Source organism: Carassius gibelio, chromosome A19, assembly GCF_023724105.1.
Source record: "Carassius gibelio isolate Cgi1373 ecotype wild population from Czech Republic chromosome A19, carGib1.2-hapl.c, whole genome shotgun sequence".
Taxonomy (NCBI): domain Eukaryota; kingdom Metazoa; phylum Chordata; class Actinopteri; order Cypriniformes; family Cyprinidae; genus Carassius; species Carassius gibelio.
Window position 1 is genome coordinate 3,252,421 of NC_068389.1, and position 19,297 is coordinate 3,271,717.

The window sequence follows — 19,297 nt, forward strand, 5'->3', positions numbered from 1 at the left end:
CTAGAGCCCCAGATACAGATCCCCTGTAAAGACCTTGTCTCAGAGGAGCACCAGGACAAGACCACAGGAAACAGATGATTCTTCTGCACAATCTCACTTTGCTGCAGCCTGGAATTGAACTACTGGTTTCGTCTGGTCAGAGGAGAACTGGCCCCCCCAACTGAGCCTGGTTTCTCCCAAGGTTTTTCCTCCATTCTGTCACCGATGGAGTTTCAGTTCCTTGCCGCTGTCGCCTCTGGCTTGCTTAGTTGGGGTCACTTCATCTACAGCGATATCGTTGACTTAATTGCAAAAACATGCACAGACACTATTTAACTGAACAGAGATTACATCACTGAATTCAATGATGAAGTGCCTTTAACTATCATTTTGCATTATTGAGACACTGTTTTCCTAATGAATGTTGTTCAGTTGCTTTGACACAATGTATTTTGTTTAAAGCGCTATATAAATAAAGGTGACTTGACTTGACTTGACTTAAATATGTCCTGTTACACATTTGTACTTACCCAAACCATCCTGATGGTTGTTTCATGTGTGTAGGTACAGAAATATTAGAGCTGTAGATACTACGTACCAATGTGTACTTATACTGTGGTTACATACTACATACACATTTAGTTACTATGTACACAGTACTAAGTACACAGGTATTAGGGACACAATATAAAGTTTATATTTGTTTTCTGTTTCTTGTCATTATGATTGTTCATTGTTAAAATACAACCATCTTTCCTAGAGCTTGCATGCAATAAGTTGTGCAATAAAATCAAAAGGAAAGATGTGAGCGAAAGAGGCAGTAACATCTCACAGCATAGGTAACTTAACCCTAGCTGGTACAATTTTCCTCAGAATTTGCAATGTTTGCAGTGTCTGCACAAAGGAGACGTTGGGAAGCTGCTGAAAAATGTTGTTGACTTTATTTATTTTATTTTATTTTATTATTATTTATGTAATTTCTGCTACTTAAAAATTAACATTACCCTAGATTGCATTACATTGTTAGCTCACCCCAGGCTGGATTTGGACAAAATAAATTGCCCGCCATTTTTTGGTACATGCAGCACACCACCAATTTTATATATATATATATATATATATATATATATATATATATATATATATATATATATATATATATATATATATATACGTGCGTGTGTGTGTGTGTGTGTGTGTGTGTGTTATTAACAGTAAGATTTTTTATGTTTTTTAAAGAATTATCTTCTGTTCACCCAGCCTGCATTTATTTGATCCAAAATACAGCAAAAGTAATACTGTGAAAAATTTTACCATTTGAAATAACTGTTTACTATTAGAATATATTTTAAAATGTAATTAATTCCTGCGATTTCAAAGCTGATTTTTTTTAGCATCATTACTCAAGTCACATGAATCGAATCTTCAGAAATCATAAAAAAATTCCGATTTGCTCCTCAAAAAACATTTATTATTATTACTATGTTAATTTTTTTTCAGATTTCTTTGCTGAATAGAAAGTTCAGAACAGTGGTCAAGCAGAAAAGGTTGGACCGCTGGTCTAGAGGTACATTATATATGAATAATATAGGAAGTGAATCTGTCAGCTCAGCATTAGTAGAGGGAAAAGGAAGATATATCTAAGCAAAACAACATGTCTTTTGACCATGACATAAATAGTCACTTCCTTTTTCTGATTCTATAACAGTTGGAGCAAATGTCCACATGTTTTGTATATTCAGCATCACTTTAGTTTACTTTAGTACAATAATACGAATACGAAGTATCACCCTACGTTTTCCCATGGAGTTATCCATAGACTAACAGTCTTATACCTGTTCTATCGATCAGGCATATCATATATCTCATTTCTTTCGTTTCTGGGTTGTCTTTTCATCATCAGTATCAATACGTGTCAGCACTGTGGTTCCTGTAGAAAGCAGAGCTGGGTAGCAACAGATAAAAATCATTCCTGGGGAGCTATCAATAGTTGAGAATGGACACTCAAAAACTCTCTAGTGGTGGTACTAGAATTTAGCCATTAATGCATACATGGTTGTGTAATGAGTTTGCATTGTTTGGCTGAATGGGTTAATATTATATTAGTTATAATAGGCGTGTTTGACTTGTACATTACGTCACATCCTGATGTCACGTGTTATACGGGACCTTTACGCGTTGTGTGTGTGAACGCATGAAACAGATTCCAGGAAATCACTGGCGGTGTGAATGAACCAATATCTAATGATCTAGGAACAATTGCCGGGACACCCGTGTATTATCCAGAATTTCAGTGTGAAAGGGGCTAGAGAAACATCAGCACATATATAGTTAAGTTTCTCAATTAGGTTCCCCTACTCAGGTAAGCCCTGGATTTGCTGTAGGCCTGAACGTCATCTGATCTAATGGCACTGTTGCAGGCTTTCAGCAGAAGTTGCACCTCCTTGCTAATCTATAGCCGCGTTTCCACCGCAGGAACTTTACCCAGGAACTAGGGACTTGGTCCGGTACTTGGTGTGTTTTCACCGCAGGAACCAGGAACTAAATAAAAGTTCGGGGTAAAAAAATGCCCCTCAGAAAGTCCCTGCTGGCGAGGTGGTACTTTTTTAAAGTTCCGGAACTTTCGGGGGCGGGACTTTGGCGCTAAACATGCTGATTGGTTGAGTTCACGCAGCATTGGTTGAGTTCAACCACCATTTATTCGGATCAACATTTTCAAAATATTACTGTTATTGTGTCATGAAATGTAATTTTAAAAGTATTTCAGGCGAGAATGTAGTTGTTTGAAACTCAAATCTGTTGTTTATTTATAAAGACAGCGCCTATTTAAAAATGTGTTTCGCCGATCTCGTAGACGGTGAGCTCCACTCGATCAGCGGGAGCTCAGTCCTCATGTATCCGCAGAGAGCAGCCTCTCCTGGGATAGACCTTCTGATATGTGCCGCTGGCTCTGATGTGTCTTTAGTGGTTAAACATAAAATATAATTCAGCTGAGGGGTAAATCGAACAGGTTTTCTTTGGTCTGTATTCAATTTATCTATATGTTAAAATGAAAATAAAAAAGGCAAGTCTATATAATATTTTGTTTCATTGTAATGGCTGTATATACACATTTCCCTGAACTAAGTACATTTCTGCAGCTGTTATTATGCTTAAATGAAAACGAAAGGAGGCAGTGGTATTTGATATCATATTTCGTTTTATTGTAAATATACAGTAAGGAAAATTGCAGTAGCCATGACGAGCAGACTGAAGTTATCAAGTACGCTGCTGTTTATAGATTTACCGGACTTGCGTCGTCGTGGACATCACACTCCCTAGACAAATGCACAAAGTCTGAACCAACTACCGAGGATGCACGTCCAAAATCAGCGTACTTTTTTTTTTTTTTTATCAGCGGTACTTTGTATTGAGAAACGCGCGCTGACCTACGTCACCAGTCTATTTGCCTTATCTACCCGGTACTTTACAACGCGGTGGAAACGCAGAAAGCAACAGGTCTGGGGGGAAAAAAGTTCCTGGGAAAAAAAGTTCCTGGTACAAATGTTCCGGGTAATTTCGGTGGAAACGCGGCATATGGCTTCTGATTAGGGTACGTTGTGATCTGTTTTTCTGTTGTAACACTGTCAATGGTGGTGTTGATGTAATCCAGTACAGAGGAGGTATAGATATCAATGTCTGTGGGAAAGACACAGGCAGCCTGAGAAGCAAACATACTTCCAGTCTGTGTATTGAAACCTGTCAACCTGATCATCAATGTTTGTGTAAACATGATCCAAAATGTTGTCCCCTCTAGTGTGGCAGAAAATATGTTGATGGAATTTGGGGAGAACTGTCTTTAAGTTGGAGTGATTCAAATCACCCGTGACAATAAAAGCAGCCTTAGGGTGAGCAGTCTGTTGTTTACTAATGGCCTGATGTAGTTCGTTCAAAGCAAGCTTGGCACTGTGTTTACATAAATGCACAATCCGATGCCTCTGTTCTAGCTGGAGTCATCTGCTGTCCTATCTGCCCGGAGCATGTAGTGTCCAGCGTCCAACTAGCTCAATAGCATTATTGGTTGTAATGCTATCCATTGCAATCCAAAAGCTTCTTACTGTGGGTGATGCGAAGTCGTAACTTATTCATTTTGTTCACCAATGACCACACATTAGCAAGGAAAATGCTGGGTAAAGAGAGCCGGAGTGGTGTTAGCTTTAGCTTAGCTCTTGGCCCTCTGCACTGCCCCTGACTTTGTTTACGATCTCGACACCGCCAGTAAGCACTTCCTCCCGGCCAGGTAGAGTGCATAGCCTCGGGTGTTCTGGAGATCTCAGGGATGAGTCAAGGACTGGTAATAAAACTGTTGGAAAAGTGCACACCAATATCAAAAAGCTCCTGTCGTGTGTAAGATGTTCAGTTTACTCGCCAGACTGATATACTATTTTACACACACACAGACACATACACATTCAGATTCAGATTCAGATTCAACTTTATTGTCATTGCACATGTGGGCACAAGGCAACGAAATACAGTGGACAGGGGAAGAGATAACAGCAAAACATTAGGAAAGAGAGGAGAAAAAAAACAGCACCCAGACTGTGCTCCTATGGGAGCACCGTTTGAGAACAGTAAAAACACCACAGCACAAATGCACATAATCAATACACCATAAACACACGACTAGCAACTGGGGATGGAAATTTGGGGGGTCGAGGTGATTCAGTCCAGGCAATCAGCATCCGGTCCAACAGCCATTATAGCGCTGGTCACAGGCCCGCTTGCCAGACTGGCGGAACAAAGCGGCGAAGGCGAGGGATGGGGGTGGGGAGGTGAGTGCATATCTGTATATGTGTAAGAGTTTGTGTATTTGTAGGCCTGGAGAATTGCGATTCTCTCTAGATGCCTCAGTCCGCAGATTATACAGCGTCACAGCAAGTTGCCATGGAGACAGCCTTGGTCAGGTCCTAGACAGAGTCAACAATCAACAGGTGTGGGGGGAAACGGGTGAGCAACGCAGAGTCTCTTGCTGCCGTGCTTTCCAAGGAGAAATTTGTTTTCCAGCCAAGGCCAAGCCAAGGCCAAGCTGGTAGTGGAGCCGAAAGAAGATAAGATACCAGTTGTTTTGGTCTAGTAGATGCATTCCAATTTAACGGTCACTATGATTGTCCCTTTTGGTCTCCAAATCCTCCAATTTCCCTTCCAAAGCCGTGAGCTTCACCGTGATGTTATCCATATTGCGGTTAATAGTCTCAGTCTCAATGCTGACCGTTCTGCCCACTGCTTCAATCATGACGGGCAGCCTTATGAGGCTTTGAACAGCTGTTCCCGTCTTCTTAATTTTCCGATAACCCAGGGCAAAGCCTAATCCAATCAGCAGAAGACCTGTTATCATGGTTCCGAATAGGTAGATGTCTTCAATGTCCTCCACAGAAAGAGCCGCCAGACACACGACCCGCCAATTCGCCCACGCGTCCATCGTGTAGCCAGCTGCAAACGTTCCGGCAGGGCAGTCAAGTTCCCCCGAACCCAAGCTTCTCGTCGAGAAGATAGTGTCAATTGCGTTGAGAGACCAATTTATCAAATCCATGTTTCAGTTTAGGATAGTTTAGGATAGCAATGCAGAGAGAGTCTCTCAAAGTAGATGAGACAAGAGAAACAAGCGAAGCAGGGAAGACAGGGAGGAGAGGAAAGAAATGCGACCGCCTCCGTTGAGAGCTTTTCTCTTAATACATACATACATACATATCATATATATTGTGACGAAGAAGCTGCCTCCTCCCTGATTGTAACCGGCACCCCGTCCTAAATCGCCTTCACCAGGCTACAAATGAATGTAGAGGCTTTCAAGTTTATTAAAAAGAAAGTCAAATTAGTTACAGAAGTCTGTCTTTATTGAATAGAGATGACACATAAAACATGGTGGCAGCGTGGGCACTTTTAGATTGTTAGTTTAGAAGTTAAGACTTAGACGGTGAAGAGCTGCTCCTGTGCAGAGTTGCAAGATGGATGGATTAAAGCCCCCATCACCGTTGTGCATGGACGCCGACAACCTTTCCAAGTCCTGGAAATCCTGGAGGGACCAGTTTAATCTCTACTTGGAGCTTACTATGTCGGACGCGGAGGAAAAGATGAAGGTCAAATTGTTTTACTACCTCATCGGCGAGAGCAGTCGGGAACTGCTGGAAACTCTAATGAGTGACGTAGCCGTGGCATACACGGTGCGATTTTTGCTGTCGTACGAGTTCGCATGCAATATTTTTTCAATCGCGTGGAAATCGCGTATGCTCGTATGGTCGCCGCTCGTATCATTTGCGATGAATTACAAGCCGAGCATAGTGGCTTACGAGCACTTCCCGACCTCCCGATCATTTTTAAATGTGAGCTATCGGTTTGAATTTGTGACGTGTGCGGTTGAACGAGCCATATACAAGAACAAACACACACAGGGTGACCAAATGTCCCTGTTTCCTATTGCTGAAAAATAACCTGTACGTGTAGGAAACTTGTACCAATAATTGATATGCAGTTATGAGAGAGGGTTATATTATGTTAGTTATAATAGGCGTGTTTGACTTGAAGCAGCCCTGCACAGAATGATCACCTGTATGACATCAAAGTACCGCGAGAGCGATTCGAATGTAGGATTAGAATGTACGATTCGAATTACCCTCTTGTAGGATAGTACTTCAGTCTTGAGGCATGTATCCACTGTGGTTGGTAATCTGTCAGGACTCCTGTCCTGGTTATTGTGATCATAGTGGCTGGTCCGAGATACTTTGGTTCTCCCACTCTTGTAGGTTTTAGACTTTTGATTATCACACTCTGTCCTGGAACAAAGTGGTTAGTAAGCTTTTCTAAGGGGAGATGAAGACACAGAAGCCCCTTTCACACTGAATGTTGGTCCAGGAAAATTGCCGGTTTACCTTCTGTGTGAATGCAAACATGCTGGGGGTTGGGGACTTAGTAACATTGCCAAGTTCAGTCCCGGAACGAGCGTTGTGTGAACAAAAGCCAGAACCTATGCCTTAAAGGGTGTGTCGTAGTGATGAAGGGTTTGATTTGAAGGCAGCTCAATGTTCGCGATGAAAAAATATGTGCAAACTGTAATGAAGCAGAGATCAGGTAGGTCCTCACTATCCATGCTGAAGCTGAAATCATATACCAGTTCAAGTGAAAGTTAACGTGCCTAGCATTTTCGACTTGTACATTACGTCACATCCTGATGTCACGTGTTATATGGGACCTTTACGCGTTGTGTGTGTGAACGCATGAAACAGATTCCAGGAAATCACTGGCGGTGTGAATGAACCAATATCTAATGATCTAGGAACAATTGCCGGGACACCCGTGTATTATCCAGAATTTCAGTGTGAAAGGGGCTAGAGAAACATCAGCACATATATAGTTAAGTTTCTCAATTAGGTTCCCCTACTCAGGTAAGCCCTGGATTTGCTGTAGGCCTGAGCGTCATCTGATCTAATGGCACTGTTGCAGGCTTTCAGCAGAAGTTGCACCTCCTTGCTAATCTATGGCTTCTGATTAGGGTACGTTGTGATCTGTTTTTCTGTTGTAACACTGTCAATGGTGGTGTTGATGTAACCCAGTACAGAGGAGGTGTAGATATCAATGTCTGTGGGAAAGACACAGGCAGCCTGAGAAGCAAACATACTTCCAGTCTGTGTATTGAAACCTGTCAACCTGATCATCAATGTTTGTGTAAACATGATCCAAAATGTTGTCCCCTCTAGTGTGGCAGAAAATATGTTGATGGAATTTAGGGAGAACTGTCTTTAAGTTGGAGTGATTCAAATCACCTGTGACAATAAAAGCAGCCTTAGGGTGAGCAGTCTGTTGTTTACTAATGGCCTGATGTAGTTCGTTCAAAGCAAGCTTGGCACTGTGTTTACATAAATGCACAATCCGATGCCTCTGTTCTAGCTGGAGTCATCTGCTGTCCTATCTGCCCGGAGCATGTAGTGTCCAGCGTCCAACTAGCTCAATAGCATTATTGGTTGTAATGCTATCCATTGCAATCCAAAAGCTTCTTACTGTGGGTGATGCGAAGTCGTAACTTATCCATTTTGTTCACCAATGACCACACATTAGCAAGGAAAATGCTGGGTAAAGAGAGCCGGAGTGGTGTTAGCTTTAGCTTAGCTCTTGGCCCTCTGCACTGCCCCTGACTTTGTTTACGATCTCGACACCGCCAGTAAGCACTTCCTCCGGGCCAGGTAGAGTGCATAGCCTCGGGTGTTCTGGAGATCTCAGGGATGAGTCAAGGACTGGTAATAAAACTGTTGGAAAAGTGCACACCAATATCAAAAAGCTCCTGTCGTGTGTAAGATGTTCGCCTTCACCAGGCTCCCGACTGGAGTGGGTGTGTGAGAGGAGGGGCGCTGGACGAGTCAGGGCTGGCGGCGTGTGATGGGGCACACCTGAAGGAAATGGAGCCTCATCACCGCCGCTGTTTAAAAAGCCCAAGGCACCTCTCCTAGGGAGACCGGTCTCTTCCCCATGCATGCACGCTGGTGTCCTCGTGGGTCCAGGAAGGGTGCATTGAGGGACTCCCGCGCCACTGGAGACGTGAGCTGCTGGACCCATGATCCGGATGGGAACCGCACCCGTTTACACGGCCGATGGGTCAGGATGCCGGGCCGTCCATCCCCTGCCAGCGCCGTGGCCAACGAGAGTGATGCGGCCGCTAGAGGACAGAAGAGGGGAGCGCGTGCGGCCACCGGACTCCGCCCCTTATCCTGGACCCTTCCTCCATGAACAATGCCCGACCCACATGAACCCTGCAGCACGATGAGGACACCAGATTCCCTATTATTTTGGACACTCTTCCCCTTTGGCCACCTTTATCCCCTGTTTTATTTGATTTCTGTTAATAAAAGCCTCTTCGAGGCCTGACGCCACGCCCACTGTGTCTGTCTTGTGCTCCTCCCGTGACAGTGTTGGAGAATGCGGGCAAGGCGGAGCCTAGATAGCGCAAACCCTTTCGCTTGCAAACTTTCGTGAGAACCCGGACTGGGACGGAGGAAAACCGGGGACAGCCTCCCCGCCACCAAAGGGGTAAGTGACTTCTGTTATTGTCATTTTACCCTGTGGTTGGTTGAGGCTGTCACTAAAACCCGGTTTCTCTGTCCCTGTCCCGTCGCGCTGCGAGAGGGAGGACTGCCCGGAGAGGAATCCCCGCCCACTCAGACCATTTGGAGCCTGGTTGAGGAAGGTAGCACTCCCATGTGGGCGGCACCCTGATGACGGCTCCCAACTGGAGTGGGTGTGTGAGAGGAGGGGCGCTGGACGAGTCAGGGCTGGCGGCATGTGATGGGGCACACCTGAAGGAAATGGACCCTCATCACCGCCGCTGTTTAAACAGCCCAAGGCGCCCTCAGTTGAAAAATTGGTTTCAATATGCAGTAAATAGTTGAGTTGTTTGGCTAAGGAACTTGGCTGTGTTATTTGTTTTGAGAGCAATTATGTTATTTTGTGTCAAATTGGTTGAGGAAAAACTATAATATGGTGTTTATGTTCTCATGAAAATGCTTCTCTCCACAAATCAGCCACTAAGATCTACTCTTGATGATATCCATAGAAGAGAAGAACAAAGAAGAGAAACCTGTGACAATAGGAACAATTGTTATATGTTGTTGTAGTGGGGAACCAGAAGAGGGAAGCACGCTATGGGTAACCGCATGTGGAAATGAATGTAGAGGCTTTCAAGTTTATTAAAAAGAAAGTCAAATTAGTTACAGAAGTCTGTCTTTATTGAATAGAGATGACACATAAAACATGGTGGCAGCGTGGGCACTTTTAGATTGTTAGTTTAGAAGTTAAGACTTAGACGGTGAAGAGCTGCTCCTGTGCAGAGTTGCAAGATGGATGGATTAAAGCCCCCATCACTGTTGTGCATGAACGCCGACAACCTTTCCAAGTCCTGGAAATCCTGGAGGGACCAGTTTAATCTCTACTTGGAGCTTACTATGTCGGACGCGGAGGAAAAGATGAAGGTCAAATTGTTTTACTACCTCATCGGCGAGAGCAGTCGGGAACTGCTGGAAACTCTAATGAGTGATGTAGCCGCGGATGCACGAACGGTAACGAATATTATTGCAAAGTTTGATGAACACTGTAATCCTAGTATAAACGAGACAGTAGAACGTTATCGATTCTTCTCAAAAAGCCAGGGAGCAGAGCAGTCGATCGATAATTACGTCACGGAGTTGCGAATGCTTGCTAAAACATGCAACTTTGGAGAAATCAAAGACTCACTCATACGTGACAGAATAGTATGCGGAATTAACAACGAAGGACTGAGAGAGAGACTGCTTCGTGAGAAAGATTTAACACTTCAGACGTGCATACGTATATGCAGAGCAGCGGAGCTGTCGCGGCAGAACAGCAAAGCCATTGCAGGTGCCGCGGTAGAAGAGGTGCATGCCGTCAGACATGGAGCACGCCTAGATTGCCATCCACCCAGCAGTATGATCACGTGCAGATTTTGTGGTAGAGACCATGAAAAGAACAAACAGAAATACCCAGCTTTTTGTAAGAAATGTAAAAAGTGTGGAAAGCCAAATCACTTTGCAGTTAAATGTAGAGCCCAGATGAGACAAGGAAACCATAAATCAGTAAACAAAGTGACTGAACAGGACAGTGATGAGTATGAGGACATCCTCACTGTGGGTGTAGCAAATCCAGAGACTGTAAAGAAAAAAGAGGAAGAAAATGAAAAGAAAACACAGCTGTACGCAGGGATGCTTTTGGGAAAGGACCTTGTGAAATTTCAGATTGACTGTGGAGCAAGCTGCAATGTAATTCCTATCAGTCTGCTGAGCCCAGATATAAAACTGGAGGATACAAAGACTGTACTAATAATGTACAACCACTAGGAAAGTGCAAACTGAAAGTAAGAAACCCGAAGAAACCCCAAACTGTACAGGCTGGAATTCCAGGTGGTGGATAACAACTGTACTGTCCCCCTAATAGGGAAGAGGGCAAGTGAAGCTATGAAGCTCATCAAAGTACATTATGAGAACATTCTTGCAATAGACAGTATAGTCACCACAGAAAAGCCTGCGACCAGCCAGTGGTCACTAGAGCAGATAAAGACTGAATATGCTGATGTATTCAGGGGTGATGGCTGCCTGGAGGGTGAGTACAAAATAGAGATTGACAACACTGTTAAACCTGTACAGCTCCCAAAAAGAAGGGTTCGAGTAGCCATGATGAAACCTTTGAAGGAAGAGCTGCAAGATCTGCAGAGGAGAGGAATCATTATGCCAGTAGAGAGGAGCACGAATTGGATCAGTAGTATGGTGGTCGTACAGAAGCCCAGTGGCAGTCTCAGAGTATGTATAGATCCAAGACCTTTAAACAGAGCTTTAAAGCGCAGTCATTTCCCACTACCTACTATTGATGACATACTCCCTGAACTGTCAAAAGCCAAAGTGTTTACTGTGTGCGATGTTAAAAGTGGATTCTGGCACGTCAAGCTGGAGGAAGACTCCAGCTATCTCACCACATTTTCTTCCCCGTTCGGCAGGTATCGATGGCTGCGCATGCCCATGGGCATAAGTCCGGCCCCTGAAATCTTTCAGAGGAAGCTCACAGTCACATTAGAGGGCCTGCCAGGAGTATACATCATTGCTGATGATATTCTCATTACAGGACAAGGAGAGACACAAGAATCAGCTGAGAGAGACCATGATGAAAAACTGAAAGCATTTCTAGCACGATGCAGAGAGAAAGGTATCAAGCTAAATGCTGATAAGTTCAAATTGAGACAAAGAGAAGTCTTTGCAAACACTGATTTAAACTATACTACAAGGTTGGCCAAAGAACAAGGCTGACACACCACAAGAAATAGGTCATTATTACCTGTTTCAAGAGGAGTTGAGCTACCAGGATGGCATTGTTTTCAGAGGAAAACGAGCTGTTATCCCTAAGCAGCTTTGGAAGGAAATAACACGATGTATACACTCTTCGCATTTAGGTGTGGATGGATGCCTGAGGAGGGTCAGAGAGTGTGTGTACTGGCAAGGAATGAATGAGCAGATCAAATCACATGTACAGCAGTGTGACACCTGCCACGCAGTGGACTGTAACCAGCAAAAGGAGACGCTGCGTCCACATGAAATGCCGGATAGACCTTGGGCCAAGGTAGGCACTGACCTGTTTACTTTTGACAACAAGGATTATCTAATTACTGTAGACTATTATTCAAATTTTGGGGAAATTGATTACCTGACAGACACCAAATCGACTACTGTTATAAGAAAGCTGAAAGGTCACTTTGCCCGCCAGGGTATTCCACACATCGTCATCTCTGACAATGGCCCACAGTTTTCATCACAGGAGTTTCAGAAGTTCAGTGACCATTGGGCATTTCTTCATAAAACTTCTTCATCACCTGGCTATCCTCAGAGTAATGGCAAGGCAGAATCAGCAGTCAAAACTGCCAAGAGATTGATGCGTAAAGCACAAATGTCAAGACAGGATCCATATCTAGCAATCCTAGATCATAGAAACACACCAACACACGGATTGTCAACCAGCCCAGCACAGAGATTACTGAGCCGTCAGACAAAGACGCTTCTACCCACGAAAAACCAGCCTCCTACAACCAAAGATTCAGAATTCTTTGAAAGAATTGATAACAAATCAACAACGGCAACAAACATACTACAACAGATCAGCCAAAGACTTAGACACACTAAAACGAGGTGACCCTGTCAGAATACAACCATTTGAGCCTCATAAGATCTGGAGAAAGGGGACGGTGGTGGAGCCCATTGACTCAAGATCGTACAATGTCCAGTTGGAGTCTGGAGGTGTTATAAGGAGAAACAGGAGACATCTCCGAAGGGACCAGGGAATGACCCTCAGAGTCTCCAACCAAACAGAGACGGTTGCTGCTGACAATACAGAACACGCAGGAACTGCAGATTCTCAATCACAAACATCCAACAATGTGGAAAATCAGATGCAGAACACCAAACAGACAGACATCCCAGCATCTAATGTCACGAAAGCAGGGCGATTGATAAATAAACCGCAATACCTAAAAGACTATATCACAAGTTAAAAAAAGAAGAAAAAAGAAATGTGAAACTGTCCTAAGGAAATGTGATATTAATATACAGAAGTTATAAGGAAATGTATCTTATGTTCGTATCAGAAATCAAGAGCTGTTCAGAATGCTAGTTACATGTAGCAAGTTGAGATGACACATAAAACAAAACCTAGAAGAAAAAACTAGAGGTAAACAAGTGACTTAAAATGCATTTTAACCAACTCAACAATGGACAAACTATAGCACTGGACTGACAAAGATCATAAACTCTCGTCAAACCATACTGAAGACACACAGGAACTCGAGGAAAAGTTCAAGAAATGCTCAGGTTCAGAATCTTGCATTCCTTTCAATGCTTGCTGAGATGTAAAATGAAACTGAAACTTTATGTAGCAGTTAGCCAGTTGCTGGTTACTAGTATAGCGTCAAATCAAAGATGAAAGTGATGAGTTCGTTTCTCAGGAAACACACATGTGCACACATACATGTAGGATGAAATGTGTGAAATGATACGTGTTGTGTTGTGATAGCACTGGAGGACTGTTCATGTGCTCATGCTGACATGACACTCACATTTCACACTCATGCAGTGTGTAAACCAAGCTGCTCTTATTCCTCAAAAATGAAACTTATTGTAAGATATGCAGCAGCAAACAGATTATTTCCTTTCAGTAAACACAGGCATGATATCTGTGGAAATTTGCAGATCTGAGGTTTATAAGTGAAAGCCTGACCTGTCAAGTGATTGTAAACTAAAGCATATATAAATAAGTCCCCCTGCTCCCACATCTCAGAGCTCTGCATCTGCATCTGACAAAGAGACTGGAACATGAGCAGTTTCAAAGTAATCCTTTTAGTCAGTGAGTATACATCCATGAAGAGATCTTTATTACACACACACACACACATATATATATATATATATATATATATATATATATATATATACACACACACTAGTTACAAGAAATTATATAGAGAACTTGCAATTGAAGAATTGTATGCATCTTGTCTTTCCTAGGCATCAGCACACAATGTTTGATGTGTGCAGCCACTGTGAATGTGACTGTCCAGCTGGAGCAGAATATTACTCTGCCCTGTTACATTAACTCCAGCTCTGAGATGGCATGGTATCGACTGAGCTCTGAGAAGATTGCTTTACTCATATCTGCAGCAAGAGGAAACCTTCAAAAAAAGGATTTGATTACTTACCATAATGAGGATCAAAGTCACTTTGGGCTGGAAGCAAACAGGGGGCCTGACTCCATCAGCCTAGTCATCATTGGGGTCAGAGAGTCAGATCTGGGGCTGTACTACTGCGCTCTTGGCATCAGTGCGAAGACAATGCATTTTGGGACTGCTATCAGACTCACATTTGCAGGTTAGTGCTCTTCAGATCGGCCAAAACATCATGATTTTATATTCAATTCAAATGTATTTGTATAGCGCCTTTCACAATACACATTGTTTCAAAGTAGCTTTTCAGAAAATGCATGTGTGTACATTACAGTTTAGAGTGATCTGTTATCAGAAGTGTTCAATTCACAAATTAACAGTTCAAGATAATAGAATCATACAAGAATCATATTTGTGAATTTTATCTGATCTAACTGCGAACAAGGCTATGATAGTCATTATGCGAATGCTTGGCTGAAGAGATCTTGATTTAAAAAGAGCCCTGGAAGACAAGAAGACTATTCCAGGGTTTGGGAGCCAGTTGGGAAAATGATCTCCCTCCTTTATGTCATGGTTCAGGGTGCTTGTGTTAGAGCAGGGTTAGAACAAAATCCTGCAGCTCAAGGAATTAAGTTTGACGCCCCTGCATTAGATTATTAATGCAATAAATAAACCTTTCTTGATGGAAACAATCTTTGTTCTCAGACATTAAACTGAGAGACCACAGATGACACATTTAGAGAGTTTCTTGAGGTTTGGCTGCAGTGTTTGTCTTAGTGACTCTGATCTGTTCCAGTGAAACTCCTGTTCTTTCCATTTGTTCCCTCTCAGCTGCGCACAGAAGAAATAATATGCTGTACACAGGACGGATGCAAAAATGATCTAGGAGAGCCATTTATTAACTGACTAGTCCTTAGTTCACAACACTCGGATCAACACCTTGGTCAACACCTAAAGTTGCTTTAGCTTCTTTATAAAAGTCTCCCACTCTTAGAAAAGTCCTAATTTTTACTAAGAATGTTTTGACACTTAAGTCAAAGCTTAAGACTATTCTTAAGAGTATTTCTAAGAAGTTTTATACATATGGGTCCTGGCCCCGAATTCTTAAAGATTCTAAGAATCCTCTCCTAATTTAGCTTAAAAATTTCTTCGTAGGATTCTTAGATTTAATGACATTCAGGCCCAATCTGAGAGTAACTGTGAGCAAGGAAAAGGCAAAAACTTTCATCCTTGGTGAGGAGGCGGGGCTGACCCTTTTGCTACGTATGGCACCGTCTTTGGAAGACTGTGATTGGCTGGTTGTCCAAGAAGAAAAACCAGTGCTTTAGGCTTCATTATAAGCCTTCACTTTGAAACTATATGTGAAATAAAACATCATATTTTTAAGAACAGTGGCTTGATTAAGTGGTGATAATGAATGGAAAATATTATATTATATTATATTATATTATATTATATTATATTATATTATATTATATTATATTATATTATATTATATTATATTATATTATATTAGTCTAATACACAATTGACATCAAAATGGGAATTCATAACTGATTACATTTTATTTCCATATTATGTTTATTATATTATATATAATATATTAAGAATTTAACTTATGATTATTATTTAATGATTTTTAAATATCATTTCTTGGTAAAGTAACACAATACAGTAAAAATGTTTTCTTGTGTAACTTAAAATGTGCATAATTTAGTTACATAAAGGGTCAAATCAAATATAGATAGTACATTACAGCTGAAATGTACACATTCTTTTGTGTTTTATATATGTATAATTGTTCTTTTTTGATCACAAGAGAAAAGAAACACGTTGGTTTGGTGACTCTTTTGGTTGTGTTTCAGACGCTGAAGCGAACCGCTCATCAGTTAGCGTGGGCTGCAGGACACATCTGCTCTGTGCCTATGTTGTATGTGGTTTCTGCACTATTCTCTGCGTGTGTGTGCTTTGTTTCAAGCAAGGTGAGAAACAGAGAAGCTCCCACTTATAAAACAGCATGAAGCCCCCACATAACGTTGTGCTTTATTTCGTGTTTCTTTCAGGTTCTTCCAGGGTCAACTGCATCAGCTGTGTGAAAGAAAACTCAAATGTCAGGGTAGGTTACACTAGCATACTTTGGCAAAAAAATGGCAAAACATCAAGGAAGTAGGTTTTCACGTATTTTTATATGTTAACATATGAGTGCGTTCACAGGACAACACTGAAGCAATGGTTTCCACACAGAGTATTTCTGATGTGCTGCTCACGATCAGTTAAAGTGACAGCTCACTTTTGATGCACAAAATAAAAATGATTCACACAAAAAGAATACGCATCTTTAGTGTGTTTTAACAAGAAGTGGAATATGTACAAATATATGTATTTAAACATGTTTTTAATTATTCTGATTGGGTTAAAGTATTGTGTAGTATTAAAAACCATTAAAAGCAGCACATTTTATTTCAAAGTACGACTGAAAGTACATGATCGGAGCTGTTTTTCCTTTGCATGTGAAAACCCATGTTAACAGTCTTCCTAGACTTTAAAACTTTTAAGATTATAACTGACCAACTTCTAAAAACAAATGTATTGTAGCTTTTGTAAAGAAATGTAGCTTCGTAGCCGCTGCTGTGACGCTGTACAAACACTTAAAGTGTGAATGCTCTCGCAGTGACGCTGAAGTCAAGCTCATGCTTGCATTGTGAAACCTCACAGAATGGTGTAAGAAAAAAACCCATAAAACACTTGCATTACAAAACTACAGAACTGATGCAACCAAAGTGTAGAAGTGGCATACCTAAGAAAGGAAGCTGTTTGTCTGTGTAGTCTTGTGTGGTCTTGCTGCTCTTGATTTATTAATGCAGGGAGATGTTGTTGTTTTCCAGGCAGCACAAGTACAGTACTCCAGTCTGCGTTTCCTCAGACAACCCAGAACCACGGCTCCTGCTCCTGCTCCAGTCAACGTGATCTACGCAACTATAGCCAACCACACATCCTGATTTATTCAGCTTCATATTAAACAGACACAGCTGTAGATGTCTACTATACCTTCACCTATACCAAAGCCTGTGAAAAAAAAAACGAAACTTTTTTTATATTGTTTTTGAAGTAAGTTTATTTTGCTCACCAAGGCTGAATTTGATTTCAATACAGTAAATAATGTGACATTTTTGTTAAAGTTTTCTATTTGAATATATTTAAAATATATATTTTTATGATTCTTTGATACAGTAGATGGAAATTCCAAAAGAACCGCATTAATGTAAAAATAAATCTTTTGTAACATAAACGTCTTTTGAACAATTTGTATAGTATATTTCTATGTGTGTGTGTGTGTGTGTCTATATATATATATATATATATATATATATATACATATATATATATATGTACAGTATGTGTGTATGTGTGTGTGTGTGTGTGTGTGTTGAATGGTAGTGTATATTGCATTGTTATATTATTCCTGCTATATTCTCTGGTTTCCTTATCATTTGACTATACAGAAGCTAGCTTTCGTAGAATGACTAATGAAGCGAAGACAGTGATTTCGATACTATAGAACAGGGGTGGGCAACAGTTTTAGTCTGAGGGCCACAGTTACTTTGGCAAAGTAAACGGAGGGCCACACTTTGGACAATTGCAATTAAACATAGTTACATGATTAAATGGTACAAATTAATGCAATGCAAATATGTATAAGGCTACTCTACAGTTACTTTGATAGCCTATTTCAAGGCCTGATACTTATTTTTGCTAGGCCTGTCTGACCTAGGCTACTCCAAGGTTACAATAACTGGATTTACTTTCAAGGATTCATTTCCTACACTACCCTGCATATTGTTCAACTTTCATTCATACCAGCTGTAGCTTTTCAAGATAGAAAACTATTAACAAAACTGCAAATGTATGTGTGCAAGTTACATTAACATACAGACTTCAGGCAATCTGGCTTGGAATTATCAAATTTAATTGAGGCTATATATCAGAGGGAGACCTTCATCACTGAATGAAAAACATATTCAGATTTCAGTTGTGATTATTATTTTTTTTGGAATTTCTTTCACATATTTTGTTAAAATCTTTTATAAAATAGAACACAATTTAAGTGCAGATCAACTTCATCACACGTATGTTTGCTTGAAAGATATAAAGGGCCTATATAGGCCTATGCATCTCACAAAATGTAAATTTGATTTAGCTGTATCATCACTATCTACGGGACATGCATAAGAACAACATGGCAACATGAAACTGAACAATGTTGTAAAAATAACATCATCAATCAAGGGTTACTTAATGGAACTTTGGCTAGGCCTACTTTAGAAAAATGTATTTCGGCCTATGCAACTGAGATGAAGAGCTTTTTGTCGGTGTTTTGTAACTCAATGCGAACAATTGAGACGGTCGCCTTTCTTTACTAAGTCTCCGAAATCTGGGGTTGTGTTCGACATTGAGATGCGCAACACGGACGACAGGTGTGTGTCGGTTAGTCGTGATCTGTAGCGTGACTTGTTAAAGTTAATTACAGAGAAAGTCTGCTCGCATACATACGTGGACCCGAATAAAACGAGCATCCTTTGCGCATGCCTCCGCATGTTAGGAAACTTGCCCTCGTTCAATGCACCATAAAACCTGTCCAAAGATGACGAGGCGAATTTCTCCTTGAGAGTGGGATCGCACTGCATGTCAATCAACTCAAGCTGAGCTTCCGGAGGTGCTTGGTCACTGTCAAAGGAAAAGGGGGCGGACACCAGCTCCATCTCTTTTTCAATTTTTCCGAAATCAGAGAAACGCCTGTTAAATTCAGTGTGCAGATCCTCGAGTGTAGTGGTGTATTTGACAGTGAGTCGGGATGGCACATGCTTCATTGTGGCGAGAGTTGGGAAATGTGTAAAGCTCTTGTTTGTCATTTGTCGGGAAAACAGGGTCAGCTTTACTCTGAATGCTCGCACGTAGGAATACAGTTCGTGCACGAACACATCCTTCCCCTGCAGCTTCCGATTGAGGTCATTCAAATGGCCCATTAAATCCACAGCAAATGCAAAGTCAAGCATCCAATCAGAATCTTCAAGTTCTGGAAAG

General features: G+C 41.5%; 2 protein-coding genes across 2 annotated transcripts in view; both read left to right on the forward strand.

The window, feature by feature from the left end:
- Nucleotides 1-19,297, forward strand: part of LOC127934894 (uncharacterized) — a 276,354-nt gene that overhangs the window by 188,692 nt on the left and 68,365 nt on the right. The gene's annotated exons all lie outside the window — the stretch shown is intronic.
- On the forward strand, nucleotides 13,312-17,507 carry LOC127934898 (uncharacterized). The gene is made up of 5 exons (XM_052532452.1): nucleotides 13,312-13,899; nucleotides 14,061-14,420; nucleotides 16,081-16,197; nucleotides 16,279-16,331; nucleotides 17,101-17,507. Exons 1-5 carry the CDS (start codon nucleotides 13,869-13,871, stop codon nucleotides 17,212-17,214), a joined length of 675 nt encoding a protein of 224 aa, XP_052388412.1. The 5' UTR covers nucleotides 13,312-13,868; the 3' UTR covers nucleotides 17,215-17,507.